Source organism: Mesoplodon bidens, assembly GCF_964165515.1.
Source record: "Mesoplodon bidens genome assembly, chromosome: 4".
In the NCBI taxonomy this organism is placed as follows: Eukaryota; Metazoa; Chordata; class Mammalia; order Artiodactyla; family Ziphiidae; genus Mesoplodon; species Mesoplodon bidens.
The window spans coordinates 56,885,784-56,901,789 of NC_138160.1; the positions used below are offsets into that span (position 1 = coordinate 56,885,784).

At 39.1% G+C, this 16,006-nt stretch overlaps 1 protein-coding gene across 4 annotated transcripts in view; it reads right to left on the reverse strand.

The window, feature by feature from the left end:
• Nucleotides 1-233: 233 nt before the first annotated feature.
• Nucleotides 234-16,006, reverse strand: part of CCDC125 (coiled-coil domain containing 125) — a 32,276-nt gene continuing 16,503 nt past the window's right edge. For 2 of the 4 annotated variants that reach the window (XM_081232403.1, XM_081232404.1), the window contains 6 exons: nt 13,841-13,923; nt 9,437-9,552; nt 6,714-6,821; nt 5,419-5,593; nt 1,493-1,623; nt 234-692 (listed from right to left, as the gene is read on the reverse strand). In XM_081232403.1, the coding sequence (XP_081088529.1) occupies nt 384-692; nt 1,493-1,623; nt 5,419-5,593; nt 6,714-6,821; nt 9,437-9,552; nt 13,841-13,923 (922 nt within the window). In that variant the 3' untranslated portion in view covers nt 234-383. Of the gene's footprint in view, nt 693-1,492; nt 1,624-3,061; nt 3,156-5,418; nt 5,594-6,713; nt 6,822-9,436; nt 9,553-13,840; nt 13,924-16,006 lie in introns of those variants that run through there. The other 2 variants (XM_081232405.1, XR_014015709.1) reach the window with 2 other exon arrangements.

Consider the following 16,006-nt stretch of genomic DNA (forward strand, 5'->3'; position numbering starts at 1 on the left):
ATGGCAAATGAAAAATCCAGAAAAACACAAAACTAGGTTAATGTATTCCAAAAATTAACATTCAGTCACTCTTGTTGCTTGAGCCAAAGATCCCTATAAGTCAATCTAAATAGTTAATTTTCTTCTCAAAATCACTATTTCTTTGTTTTTAAGATGTTGGCAAATACTGAAAATTTCAAAAATATAGTAATGTAATTTATAAATGAAATATGTCAACACAGAATACTAATAAATTTCTTGTAGAGAACATTTATTTAAGCTGCTTCCCCAAATTTAGAAATACCCGGAAAACACAACTTCTGAAGATGCCGCAACATTTACACGGTCCGTTTTCAAAGTCTTGATATAAACAGCTCTCAGTTCTAATTTCAACTGGTTTGTCTTCAGTACATGATATTTGATGGCAAAGAATAGGATCTTTTAAGAGTTCTTGTGTAGTTCTGATCTGTCTGAAAGTGCTGAATTGAACAAATGCAGCCCACAGAATTAAAAATTTGAACACGTGAATGTACAGGATCATGTAAAACAGGGAATTCTGAAGTTTTCTGCCAGGGGTTTTTTAATGGAGAATTGTCTTTCATAGGATTTTTTTCTTTATTCTCTTTTGAGGTGGTGCCTCTGTCTTCCAAAGCCCGAGCAAGCATGTAACTAACTTTTCTTTGATGAGCCAAAGCTTCTTCTTTGTCATTTAACTGCATGCCCAGAAATTAAAAACGTACCAGTTAGTATACCACAGAGTACAGAGCTATAGTCAGAAGTATTTTAGGAAAATGTTCAATCTCCAATCTAAGCCAGTCAGTATGAATAAATCAATTAGGTGTCCACTGATTCCTAAGCATTATGCTACATGTTATTGAGGATTTTTTTTTAAAGGAAAAATAGAAAACAGCGTTCTTTCTGTTGAAAAAAATTTTAAGTCATCTGAAGAGAGAGGAGAAAGAAGTATATATTTACATGGTATGTGTGTATATATGTATATATAATACCAACATGTACTTACCTCTGTGAAAGAATGTTGAAGTTATTTATATAAAAATTGTTTTTATATTTTTATATGCAAGTAAACTTTAATACTCTTCTATAGATAAGTATGTTCATATAACAAAGTTTCTTTGTATAGTCAGGGTTGTGGTAATGAATAAAGGATATAATGCACGAGGAAGTTCGTTGAACACTTTAAAAATTCCTGAATATATAAGTCTTGTCATGAACTGTATATGTAACTGCAGATGACCAAGATGCCTGGACTTAATTACAGGGAGCCTCCTCTTTTGAGAGGTGGAGCTTTAAAGCTGCACAGGAAGAACATGGATGGGAGAAGTGGGAAGCATGTGTGGGGTGTTTAAGGAGATGAAGATCATAATTCTGGAAAATGGTACCTGAAATGGGAACAGAGCATAAAAGTCAAGTATAGAGCAATAAAGAGTTGAATTAATAGGAAGGAAAAAGATAAGCTCATCCACAGCTTCTAACAAAAAGCAAAGATACTAACCAAATCTGTTAGCACCTTAAAGACTTCCTGAGGATCATGCTGGTCATCAGTACTCTTAGAACTGTTTTCCAAAGGGAGCATACCCAACAGTTTCTGCCCTAAGTTCTTCTTACTCCTTTGCGATGGTAACCCTAAAATGGAACACGAAAATCCAGCTGAGACACAAAAAGACACTCACTGAAGTACTTCCAGAAAAAGAGGTAAGTGTGAATCAAGGCTAATTCATTCCTAAATCAGCCAGGACCTTGTCCTCTTCAGGTGACCTCTAGCACGAGTGAGTCAGGCAGCACAGTGCAGTGGGAAAAGCAGACTTTAGAGCCAGGATTGCAAACGCAGGTGAGAGGCCACAGTGTGAGAACCCAGAGCCGCGCCCTGCCGCTCTCATTGCTCAGCAGCTGCCCACAGGAGAATGCAGCCTGTGCTTGCTACCTGATAATCTCAGTCTTGCAAAGGAGCCAGCAATCCACATTTGCATGTGAAATCTCCCAGTGTAAAGGTTAGCCACCTGCCCACAATATTTGAGAACACTGTTCACTCCCAACAAAACATATCTGCAGACAGGTGGCCTCTGAACCATGCAAACTCTGCTTTAGAGCCAGAAAGACCTGGACTTGAATCCCCATTTAACCACTTCCTAATGGTACCATGTTGGACAAGTTCTCTGAGCTACATACCCTCACTTCCAGAATGAGAATAATAGTACCTATGCTCTATTGTTTGGTTGCTGTGCCATTAAATAATAGAGCACGGGCTGGGGGAAGGGAGTGGGCAGTTAGTATTGAATGGGGGTACAGAGTTTGGGAAGATGAAAAAGTTCTGGAGATGGATGGTGATGATAATACAACAACGTGAATGGACTTCTTGTCACTTAAAAATGGTTAAAATGGTAAGTTTAAAAAAAAATGGTTCTAAAGAACCTAGGAGCAGGACAGGAATAAAGACGTAGACGTAGAGAATGGACTTGAGGACACGGGGAGGGGGAAGGGTAAGCTGGGACAAAGTGAGAGAGTGGCATGGACTTATATACACTACCAAATGTAAACTAGATAGCTAGTGGGAAGCAGCTGCATAGCACAGGGAGATCAGCTCGGTGCTTTGTGTCCATCTAGAGGGGTGGGATAGGGAGGGTGGGAGGGAGACGCAAGAGGGAGGAGATATGGGGATATATGTGTACGTATAGCTGATTCACTTTGTTATAAAGCAGAAACTAACACACCATTGTAAGGCAATTATACTCCAATAAAGATGTTAAAAAAATGTACCTACTTAAAAAAGAATGGTAAGTTTTATGCAATTAAAAAAAAACAATTGTGAAAGCACCTAGCCCAGCTACTGACATAATGCTTAAAAGTCCACATCCTGCAATATGTACACTGATATTCTTCTTCATCCATAGAAAGGATGCAATTTGTAGCAGAAAATACAAAATTTATAGATTTATACAAAGAAAATTTCAAGAATGTTTTTAGAATGCTCTGCAAATGGTCTAATGGTCAGATAAAGTCTAAAGGGACAATTCCCTTTCCACCCAATCCTGATAAACCACAGTGACTGGGCCTCACACCTGACCTTTTTCAATGGCAGCTGTGGCAAAGGGGAAAAGCCAGACAAGTTGACCAGCTCACCAGTTCTGAGAGTGGATGAATCTGTCTCTATTTTCAATCTAAAAAAAAGGAAACATGCTTATAAGCTATCTCTCAGAACTTGTCTAAGCAGCCATATCAAGAAGAAAACTTAACATAGTGTTAACCACAAATAAGAAAATGACCTGTAACAATCATCTTGTACCAGATTATTGAAGTATATTAAAATGAATCAAAGTCTTATCACTAAGAAACTCACAAAGAGCTACTAAACCTTTTATGGACTTGTAAAGGCTTTTCAGAGATAAACTATTTTAAATTCTGCTTCCAGTACCTTAACGGAAAGCAAAGATTGGGAGCTGTACCTCTCAAATCGTATTTTCTATGGAGAAGTTCCTGAATTGTGTAAAAAACTAAGAAAGGCAGGAATTCTGGAATATAAAATGAGGACAAGTGCTGAACTGAATATGAATCTACCGCTTCTATTCTTTCTCCCTACTCTTCTACCTTCCATCAACAAAATCAGATTTTCAAAGGGATTTGACTTTAGTTAACAACACAAAACACCTAGGCTGCCCTCTAAGAGTATACCTTTGAAAATTTTGCAATCCAGCTCCTATCAAGGGCCTCACTGAAAGAAGAGGTGCTTGAGGAAGATCACCTACACATTGGTTGTTCACAGTAGAACTAGATATTCTTAATGTTTTCCACCAATTCCTCAAAGGCTAAGTACATTGGACTATGTTAGCTTATTTCCCTGGCAAATCACCTACCTTGACACTGAGGTTATACCTTTACCTTTTATCAAGGAATTATAGAAAACAGCCACATAAATACTAATTTTTTATTTATTATAAGTGACTGTTGAGGACTTAGCCATTATATTTGCTCACTGGCCTCTGTAAGTCTCATACTAGAAAACACCTTTAGAAGTTAATTTCAGTACAATGTGGAATGCCTGATTAAGAACGAACAAGACTTGAGGAACATTATTTCCCCCCTTTTGCCCTGACTTCCACCTGACTAAATACATAGCTTTTATATCTGCTTTCACCTGCTTTCACAGTTCTTGTTTACTACTTCTATTTTTATTATCCCTATAAGCTGTTTCTTAACACTTCAGCAAAGAGATGGGTAAAGTTTAGTTAATGAAGCTAAAATTCACAACACTTGACCCATATACTAACGCTAATATGCACGGTTTGAAGAGATATTTCAAACAAAATTAGGTATCTACTATTAAAAGTTTCATTTTTAATACTATAAGATTCTTACTGGTCCTAAGTTCATCTGAAAATGAGAGATACTGGAAATAGGATTACGGATTTTGTCAAAAAAGATTTAGAAACAGGGTCATGTCAGAATTTGAATACTAAAAATTTACACTTAATAAACTTCACTTTAATCTTTCTTGACTGATAAATGGTTTCAAATTAGAATTTTAAATTGAAGCAATATGAAGCCTACTGAATAATACTTACAAATGAAAATTGAGATTGACCATTTAGAGAAACTAAAATTTCTAAAAAATACCAGCTACTTTGTTTATATTGAACAGTCTACATACTTCAATGGCAATTTATTCTCTCATGCCATTTTTGTATATTTTGTTTACACTAATACCATAATGACTCCAAATTGGCCATGAACTTTTTTTTTTTTTTGGCCATGAACTTTTGATAGGCTTGTGAACCAAAACCTAAACCTTAACTTCTGTTTCACTTTTTATAAGAATATTAATTTGTCCAATTTAAGATTATTTCTGGGGCCTCCCTGGTGGCGCAGTGGTTGAGAGTCCGCCTGCCGATGCAGGGGATACGGGTTCGTGCCCCGGTCTGGGAGGATCCCATATGCCGCGGAGCGGCTGGGCCCGTGAGCCATGGCCGCTGGGCCTGCGCGTCCGGAGCCTGTGCTCCGCAACGGGAGAGGCCACAACAGTGAGAGGCCCGCATACCGCAAAAAGAAAAAAAAAAAAAAAAGAAAAAAAAAAAAAAGATTATTTCTCTACTGCTCAATGTCTCCTTCCAAAGTCACACATTTCAATAAAGTTTAATTAGATAGATTTAATGTTGGGTTCCGCTGTTGGGTTCTAGCACTCGTATTAAAATTTTTTCCACTAAAAATCTCTACTAAAAAAGAGATTCTCCTGTTATTTTATGGTTTCATCTGCATAAGTAACACCCAGTGACTCCTTTTTTCCCATAGTTGTTACATTTTTAGATAAATCATAACTATATGTGAAATTTCAATTATATTCACCATATTAACTGCTTAATCAACTATGATTATAACCAAAAACAACTGAAATGACACCTGATTATTACCATTATAATTCTTATTTACCATCATCTTTAAGGTGCTTCCAATTTGTCCCTTTTGTTGCTTTCTTACACATTTTATCCATTTGTGTCAATCTTAGTGCCTGGTCATTTTTCCTCATTAATTGTTGCTCAAATGCAATTCTGAATGCATCTGCCATTATGTAGGCTTCTTCTTTACTCTTCTGCAGAAGTTCCAACTGGTTTTGAAAGAAAGTTTGAGAGGTGTTAGAGGCAAAACCAGAACAATTCTTGCATGAATGCTGAGTCAGATTAGCAAATGCAGTCTCCTTGCCTAGTAGTTTTCTGCCTGCCCTTGATATACTGGATCCGCTTAATCTAATTACTACATGCCATTCTCTTCTGCAGTAGCTGCCCACTCTGAACCAGATTACCAGGAGTTTCTCTTGTGCCTATCAGTTCCCTGGTAATCCTACTCTTAGACCTCATTATCCTAGACGGGCCTCGTGTATGTCCTGCCCAACGAGGAAGAAGGGAGGATGCCAATGGCTGCATTTCAGTTCTGCCTTGGGCCATGCCAGAAAATACCACTGAAAACAATTATGAATACCATCTTTCAGATACCTCCCACAGCTGACTCTGATCTTTGTAATCTTATGCTTTTCCTGATGAATTGCTAATGTTTAGCTGTTTGCTTTCATATATACTCTGAAGACTTAAATTCCAAACCTTCAATAAAAACATTTTAAAAATTATGGTCCATACTGTATTTGTTGTGAAAGCCTAATTATAATGGCAGCTATCATTTGATTAAATGCCAGGCACGGCCCTATGCTAAACATTATATGTCTACCGTTTTTATTTTTCACAACAACCCTCCAAACTAGTTATTAGCCTCCATTTAACATACGTGTCCAAAGCCACAAAGCTGGAAAATATTGGAGCTGAGATTCAAACCTAGGTCTGGCTGGCACAAAGGTTCCTTCCACTGTACCTTGCAGCTTTTCTAATAAGCTTCATGTTTATATCTCGGCTAATCGGTGTTGCACATCCTGGTGATTTTAAGCAGGTGTGCCTTTTCCTCTAATATCTAGTAATTTTAGGGCCATGTATAGACAAAAGCAATATGAACTTAGGAAATATTAACTAAAACACAGGCAAACAACTTTTCATGGCTGTAATATCGTGCCAAGTAATGTAAATAAAATCCGGTTTATATGTTATCATTTAAAACTAAGAATAAGTTCCATAGCCAAAGACTACCAAATTAAGCTAATTATTACATATACTTCCATTTATTCTACTTTGTTTTAATGGAGAAGCAAAACCAAAGCTTTTACTCTTTTGATAACACAATACCTCCTGTTTGACCTGAAGGAGCATTTTCCGAGTAGATGCTGCCAGTCTGGCACAGGTACAGGGGCTCCCTCTGGGATCGTGACAAAGGCAGGCTCCCAGGACTGCAAGCTTTAAATCCAAAAGAATTATCCATTACTAAGTATCACATTGCTCAGCCGTACACAAACACGGGGCGCACACACAAACCCATGCACATTTTATTCAAGCACCTAGTTCAAAGAAACTGCAAAGGAAAACAAAAATAGGAAGCTGAGACCATGATTTCAGGACCCAAGGGGAAATTAACTACAAATGAGGAGAGACTGTTATTACTCGGAACAAAAATACACAGGAATTCTGCATTCCTTCTGCTCACGCTCCAAAGCCTTTCACTTGGTACCAGTTTCCTATACTTCTGAGTTCTTGGCAGGAACTTGACCTAACGAAGTAAATATAAACACCCACAATATGGATTTCCTGTGACTGGGTTTGGCCTTGCTACCCAGCATTCATTACTGTCAGGTCCTGCCAGGAGAGATGCATGCTCAGAAATGATGAGTGAATTCTAAGGAAAACAATCATCCTGCCACTCCTAAAAAAATGGTCTATGATCATGTAATAAATTCTTAATATATTTCTTGGTTCATCCACTGTTCTGGAATTGCATATGGCCCTGATCCTTCAAAACCTGTCTTTGGATCACAATGAAGAAACTAATCCACGTGGGTCACTCCTGGTTGACCACTGTAGCCAGAAGAAAAGTAAGAACTGTTGTACCCTTTTTTTTTTTTTTTTTTTTTTGGCGGTACGTGGGCCTCTCACTGTTGTGGCCTCTCCCGTTGCGGAGCACAGGCTCCAGACGCGCAGGCTCAGCGGCCATGGCTCACGGGCCCAGCCACTCCGCGGCATGTGGGATCTTCCCAGACCGGGGCACGAACCCATGTCCCCTGCATCGGCAGGCGGACTCTCAACCACTGCGCCACCAGGGAAGCCCTGCTGTACTTTTTTTTAAAAAACCATTTTGGCAACTAACCACAAGTTGCTTTCCCAAAATATTCCAACAGCTTCCAATTTAATGGAGGCGGTCTATGTAACATATTGTGCCACATCTTTTAAAGTTTCATGTGGAACTACAAAATTATTGTCTAAGCTTCCTGCTGCTATAAATTTCACATGGACTGGCTTAAAACAATTTTATTTTAGAGACTGTTTAGAGAGGAAGATTCCACGGTCTCTCTTAGTGTAAAGGCTATTTCAGAAAATTCCTTCTTGCATTAATGATAACTGTGAAGTACACAGTGAGCTTTCAGTTGACTCAAGTGTACAAATGGTGGTTATGTGGCAGATTGGTATCTTCCCTTTTCAACTTCCGGCTCCTGATAATTGTCCCTGCGAAAGTTGCCAAAAGCATCTTAAGACCTGGGTAGGGCCAATATAAAAATGCAAGGTTTCTGCAAGGACCTCTGCATCCTAATTCTATGTTCTTACCTCAGTGCTCCTTCATCAGCTGGCTCAGGGCCCTTGTTCTTGCCTGCCATAAAGTTACTTAGAGCCTACTCAAGATTATAATAGAGCACACTTTTTCTGAACTTTCTCTCCGTTCAGTTTCTTTTATTTTTCTTTTTATTGCTAGTACACTAGTTCTCCACCCAGGCAGTAGAGCACAGTGATCAAAAGCACAGACTCTAAACTCCATCTGGGTGTAAATCCCAGCTCCACCACTTAGCTGTGACTTTGGGCAAATCACTTAACCCTTCTGGGCCAAAATTACCTCATTTGTAAAGTAGGGATTTAATTGTACTCACCTTATTTGGTGGTGGTGAGAATGAAATGTGTTAATCTATGTGAATCACTTAGAACAGTGTCTGGAACTTACTAAGGACTATGTATTTGCTATTATTAGTAGTAGTTGCTTTCTTTGAAGTTCTATAATAAGTGAATGGCTACCCCTTCTCACTCCACTGGTACGCTTATTTCTCATGAGTCCCCAGGATACTTGTAAGACATTTCACACCTCAGCAAGCAATTAGCAATGCATCAGCAGATCTTTGTCCTGGACCTGGCTCAATCCCAGAGTGACTGCATCACTTTGGGAAAGTAACTAAAACTATCTGAGCCTGAGTTTCCTCCTCTGTAAAATGGGGATAATACCTGCTTTGCAGCCCTCACAAGACCATTATGAAGATCAGATTAAAAAATGTGTGGGGGCCTCCCTGGTGGCGCAGTGGTTGAGAGTCCGCCTGCCGATGCAGGGGATACGGGTTCGTGCCCCGGTCTGGGAGGATCCCATATGCCGCGGAGCGGCTGGGCCCGTGAGCCATGGCCGCTGGGCCTGCGCGTCCAGAGCCTGTGCTCCGCAACGGGAGAGGCCACAACAGTGAGAGGCCCGCATACCGCAAAAAGAAAAAAAATAAAAATTAAAAAAAAAAAAAAAAATGTGTGGGAAAGTACTCTGATGCTGTAAGCCTCTACCCAGGGAAGACACTACTAACATACTTTCTGCTAAAGCTGTAGAAAAAGGAAATAAAAGGGACAGGAAGTGGCTAGCACATCCCCTAATGTCCAAGAATGCTGTGCCGGAAAGGTATGGTACCAGCAAGGCTGAAGAGTGGACCTGGGCCTCTCTCACCCTTGGTCTCAAATTGCTAAGTATGGTTCTATCCTAGAAGTGGAGCTGATGGCGACAGCAGAAAGAAATGGAAGTGGAAAATTTCCCTCCTAAACTTTCATACCTGCTTACCTACCTCAAGACCTGAAACCTCTGTAAAGCCACTTGTGTCCCGGCATGTGTTTTCCTGAGCCATCTTCCGCTGTTTGATATCAAGCATGGCGAGGGCCTCCAAATACTGTTGATTCAAAACTAGGAAGGGCCATGTAAGAAAGTGTTAGGAGGTCTAACCCCAGCCTCACCTAATCCAGTTAAACCAACACCACATACTCACTTCTAAGCAAGGGATATACAACTACCCACAAAATCTGTCTCCAACCAGAAAATTTGATAGAATAGTGGGTATCAAGTGAGTTAACACTAGATAAAATGTTATTTTTAATGCGGAAATAATTTTGCAACCGAAGTCTGGTCTTCATTTGCTCAAAGAAAATTTGTAGGATTTTCAAAAAGAGAACATACAAAGGCTAATTATCCACACTGTGAGACGATCAGATGATGAAATCTAATATATTGTATTAATGTCAACTGTACCAGCTCTCCAAACTCTATCAGACTTTTCTTTTAGTTAAGAGTTTTCACAAGAGGCTCTCAATGCATATATTTAGAACAAGAGGGGTCCTGCTATTTACTGGAAAGCAGAATAACAGTAACTTTCCCTCTCTTCTTATAGGGTGGAAGGATACGGAGGAAGGGACAGGAGCAGTGGTTATGAGCAACTTCTGTCCTGGCACCAACCTAACATGGGAGAAATCACTATCTGCTCAAATCACTGGTGTGGAGAAGCATATCAGTGTGTGCAGTTCTCACCCAAGGGATTGCCACAGTTCACTTACTACACTATGTAAAGTGCTGCTCTCGGGCCCATTACCTGACTGAGCTCTCATTTTACGCCTTTCAAGCCACCACTTTAAAATAGTTTCTGCTGGGAATTCCCTGGTGGTCCAGTGGTTAGGACTCCGGGCTCTCACTGCCAGGGGCCCAGGTTTGATCCCCGGTCAGGGAACTAAGATCCCACATGCCACATGGTATGGCCAAAAAAATAGATTTCTAAAAAGTTAGTATCACCTTAATACTCTTTCATTAACTTCTGTCATATAGTGACTCATTATATAAAAGATATGCTCTGTGTGTGTGTGTACATACACATACATTTATATAATTTCAAGTTCTTAATGAGTCAAATAATATTCTGAAAAATATTTGTATTATGACAAAGTCACAGAAGACATTTTATGAGAAAAAATTATGTTGAATAACTATACAATTTTATACTTTTCATACTAGATTCCCAATAAACATACACCTACTCAGTTCCTCAAACATCAGGTACTCTACCATTTTGTTTACACTGAGTATAAAAATTAAAGGATAAAAGGAGAATCAGGAGAAATTACTTAATGGGTATAAGGTTTTATTTTGTAGTCATGGAAACGTTTTAGAACTAGATGTTTGTAAGCATTATGAATTGTTCACTTTTAAATGGTTAAATTTAAGTTGTGAATTTCACCTCAAAAAAAATTTTTTTTTTTTTTTTTTCTTTTTGCGGTATGCGGGCCTCTCACTCTTGTGGCCTCTCCCGTTGCGGAGCACAGGCTCCGGATGCGCAGGCCCAGCGGCCATGGCTCACGGGCCCAGCCGCTCCGCGGCATATGGGATCCTCCCAGACCGGGGCAAGAACCCGTATCCCCTGCATCGGCAGGCGGACTCTCAACCACTGCGCCACCAGGGAGGCCCCTCAAAAATTTTTTTAATTTGAAAACCTAACTGATCAAACCCACAGCCAACATCGTTCTCAATGGTGAAAAACTGAAACTATTTCCTCTAAGATCAGGAACAACACAAGGTTGCCCACTCTCACCACTATTATTCAACATAGTTTTGGAAGTTTTAGCCACAGCAATCAGAGAAGAAAAAGAAATAAAAGGAATCCAAATCAGAAAAGAGGTAAAACTGTCACTGTTTGCAGATGACATGATACTATACATACAGAATCCTAAAGATGCTACCAGAAAACTACTAGAGCTAATCAATGAATTTGGTAGAGTAGCAGGATACAAAATTAATGCACAGAAACCTCTTGCATTCCTATACACTAATGATGAAAAATCTGAAAGAGAAATTAAGGAAACACTCCCATTGACCATTGCAACAAAAAGAATAAAATATCCAGGAATAAACCTACCTACGGAGACAAAAGACCTGTATGCAGAAAACTATAAGACACTGATGAAAGAAATTAAAGATGATACAAATAGATGGAGAGATATACCATGTTCTTGGATTGGAAGAGTCAACATTGTGAAAATGACTATACTACCCAAAGCACTCTACAGATTCAATGCAATCCCTATCAAACTACCAATGGCATTTTTCACAGAACTAGAACAAAAAATTACAGAATTTGTATGGAAACACAAAAGACCCCAAACAGCCAAAGCAATCTTGAGAAACAAAAACAGAGCTGGGGGAATCAGGCTCCCTGACTTCAGACTATACTACAAAGCTACAGTAATCAAGACAGTATGGTATTGGCACAAAAACAGAAATATAGATCAATGGAACAGGATAGAAAGCCCAGAGATAAACCCATGCACCTATGGTCACCTTATCTTTGATAAGGAGGCAAGAGTATATAATAGAGAAAAGACAGTCTCTTCAATAAGTGGTGCTGGGAAAACTGGACAGCTACATGTAAAAGGATGAAATTAGAACACTTCCTAACACCATACACAAAAATAAACTCAAAATGGATTAAAGACCTAAATGTAAGGCCAGACACTATAAAACTCTTAGAGGAAAACATAGGCAGAACACTCTCTGACATAAATCACAGCAAGATCCTTTTTGACCCACCTCCTAGAAAAATGGAAATAAAAATAAACAAATGGGACCTAATGAAACTTAAAAGCTTTTGCACAGCAAAGGAAACCACAAACAAGACAAAAAGGCAACGCTCAGAATAGGAGAAAATATTTGCAAACAAAGAAACTGACAAAGGATTAATCTCCAAAAAATATACAAGCAGCTCATGCAGCTCAATATCAAAAAAACAAACAACCTGGACTTCCCTGGTGACGCAGTGGTTAAGAATCCACCTGCCAATGCAGGGGACATGGGTTTGATCCCTGGGCCGAGAAGATCCCACATGCCACGGAGCAACTAAGCCCATGCACCACAACTACTGAGCCTGTGCTCTAGAGCCCACGCGCCACAACTACTGAAGCCCAGGCGCCTAGAGCCTGTGCTCCACAACAAGAGACGCCACTGCAAGTGAGAAGCCCGCGCACTGCAAGGAAGACCCAACGCAGCCTAATTAATTAATTAATTAATTTTTTTAAAAAAAAGAATCCAAAAATGGGCAGAAGACCTAGACAGACATTTCTCCAAAGAAGATATACAGATTGCCAACAAACACACGAAAGGATGCTCAACATCACTAATCATTAGGGAAATGCAAGTCAAAACTACAATGAGGTATCACCTCACACCAGTCAGAATGGCCATCATCAAAAAATCTACAAACAATAAATGCTGAAGAGGGTGTAGAGAAAAGGGAACCCTCTTGCACTGTTGGTGGGAATGTAAATTGATAACAGCCACTATGGAGAACAGTATGGAGGTTCCTTAAAAAACTAAAAGTAGAACTACCAGATGACCCAGCAATCCCACTACTGGGCATATACCCTGAGAAAACCATAATTCAAAAAGAGTCATGTACCACAATGTTCATTGCAGCTCTATTTACAACAGCTAGGACATGGAAGCAACCTAAGTGTCTATCGACATATGAATGGATAAAGAAGATGTGGCACATATATACTGAGCCATAAAAAGAAATGAAATTGAGTTATTTGTAGTGAGGTGGATGGACCTAGAGTCTGTCATACAGAGTGAAGTAAGTCAGAAAGAGCAAACAAATACCGTATACTAATACATATATATGGAATCTAAAAAAAAAAATAGTTCTGATGAACCTAGGGGCAGGACAGGAATAAAGACACAGACGTAAAGAAGGGACTAGAGGACACGGGGAGTGGGAAGGGTAAGCTGGGACGAAGTGAGAGAGTAACACTGACATATATACACTACCAAATGTAAAACAGATAGCTAGTGGGAAGCAGCTGCATAGCACAGGGAGATCAGCTCGGTGCTTTGCAACCACCTAGAGGGGTGGGATAAGGAGGGTGGGAGGGAGATGTAAGAGGGAGAGGATATGGGGATATATGTATACGTATAGCTGATTCACTTTGTTATACAGCAGAAATGAACACAACATTGTAAAGCAATTATACTCCAATAAAGATGTTAAAAAAAACCCTAACTGATGCATTTCTTCTCTTTTATCCTTAAAATATGTTACTTCAAAATATTAGCACTTTGTCTATTGATATTTTGTTCTTAACATAGGACATTCTATTTAAAACTGATCTTTTAACATAGTATTTTTAAAGAATTATCAAAATACCACTCTACTTACTTGCATTTTCAGACTTGAGCATTTTAATTTCTTCTGTTTTCAGTTTCAAAGTTTCTTTGAGGACTGCATTTTCACAGTTTAGCCTGGAAAAAAGTACCCTCCAAGTAACTAAAACATTAATACTTTGAAGGTGAATGAGAATATTTAATCCCATAATTAGAACATGAAAACCCTAATATAATTTTTCTTACATCAAAACAGTCTAGAATTTATATATGTAATAAAATAAAAATTTAAAGGAGTGTGGTTAGAGTTTGAACTTACTCTTAACCCTTCTGTATACTTAGCTGAGAAAGTATCAGAACCAGAAATACTTCTAAGTCATCTAGTTTGAACATTCATTCTCTTTATTAAAGTTTCAATCAAGTTAATAACCATTTGAACACCAACTACATGCTTAGGTCACCTTCCAAAATTTGCATAAAAAGATACATAGGGAGGTACAAACTTCCAGTTGTAAAATAAGTAAGTCCTGGGGATGCAATGTACAGCATGAAGACTGTAGCTAACAATTATTGTACAGTATTTGAAAGCTGCTAAGAGAGTAGACCTTAAAAGTTCTCAACATAAGAAAAAAACTGTAATGATGAAAGGCAATGAATATTAACTAGATTTATTGTGATGATCATTTTGCAACATATACAAATATCAAATCATTATATTGTACACCTGAAACTAATACACTGTTATATGTCAATTATACCTCAATTTAAGAAAAAGATACATAGGGAGCTTTATCTATTGAATGAAAATTGGAATTACTTACAAGAGTTCCTAAATTGCCCAGCATCGGGACTTCCCTGGTAGTGCAGTGGTTAAGAATCCACCTGCCAATGCAGGGGACACGTTCAAGCCCGGGTCCGGGAAGATCCCACATGCTGCAGAGCAACTAAACCCACAAGCCACAGCTACTGAGTCCGCGTGCCACAACTAGTGAGCCCGCGTGCCACAACTACCAAAGCCTGCCCGCCACAACTACGGAAGCCCGCGCGCCTGGAGCCCGTTCTCTGCAACAAGAAAAGCCACCATAATGAGAAGAGTGTGCACCGCAACGAATAGTCCCTCAGCAACTAGAGAAAGCCTGCGTGCAGCAACGAAGACCCAACACAGCCAAAAATAAGTAAATAAATAAATTTATTTTTTAAATAAATAAATAAATTTGTTTTAAATAGCCCAGTATCAGAGGCTTAAAAAATTGCTTTTGTAATTAAAAACAGTCGCCAGATCATCTGGTCTAACTTATAACTTTAAATAATATACCTATCAGGACGTGATATTCCTAGGGAATATTACATGCTGTGCTTGAGACAGGCTTCATATCATTAAAACAGTGGTCATGAAGTTAGTTTCTCAATTAAAGTGAAATGTTGTTCACATCACAAGAAAAAAAAATTCTGTATCCATGTATGTGACGCATGTTGACTGTACTGTGGTGAACATTTTGTGATATGTACAGGTGTTGAGTCATTGTGTTGTACACCTGAACTAATGTAATATATGTCAGTTATATCTAAAAAACAAGAAATGTAAATCTAAGACATTCCCTTTCCATGAATTACCTACAAATTAATAAAACGTGAAATCAGTTTTTCAAGCAATGTCTATAACCCTTGAGGAATAAAGCACCTTTTTTTTTCCTTTATAAATTTATTTATTTATTTTTGGCTGCGTTGGGTCTTCATTGCTGCGTGCAGGCTTTCTCTAGTTGAGGCGAGAGGGGGCTACTCTTGGTTGCGGTGCATGGGCTTCTCATTGCAGTGGCTTCTCTTGTTGAGGAGCACGCGGCCTCTAGGCATGCGGGCTTCAGTAGTTGTGGCTCGTGGACTCTAGAGCACAGGCTCAGTAGTTGTGGCACATGGGCTTAGTTGCTCCACACATGTGGGATCTTCCGGACCAAGGCTCGAACACGTGTCCCCTGCACTGGCAGGTGGATTCTTAACCACTGTGCTACCAGGGAAGTCCTAAAGCACCTTTCTTAGCATGACCTTTTCCTAGGACTCTAGGTCTGTGATTCTCAAACTGAACTCTGAATAATTCTAAGCTTATGAGGACGTTGTGAGATGCTCACAAACATTTTATGAGATGCATGCAAACTACTTTATAAATTAATTTTAAAAAACAACCTACTCAGGGAGTTCCCTGGTGGTCCGGTGGTTAAGACTCCAT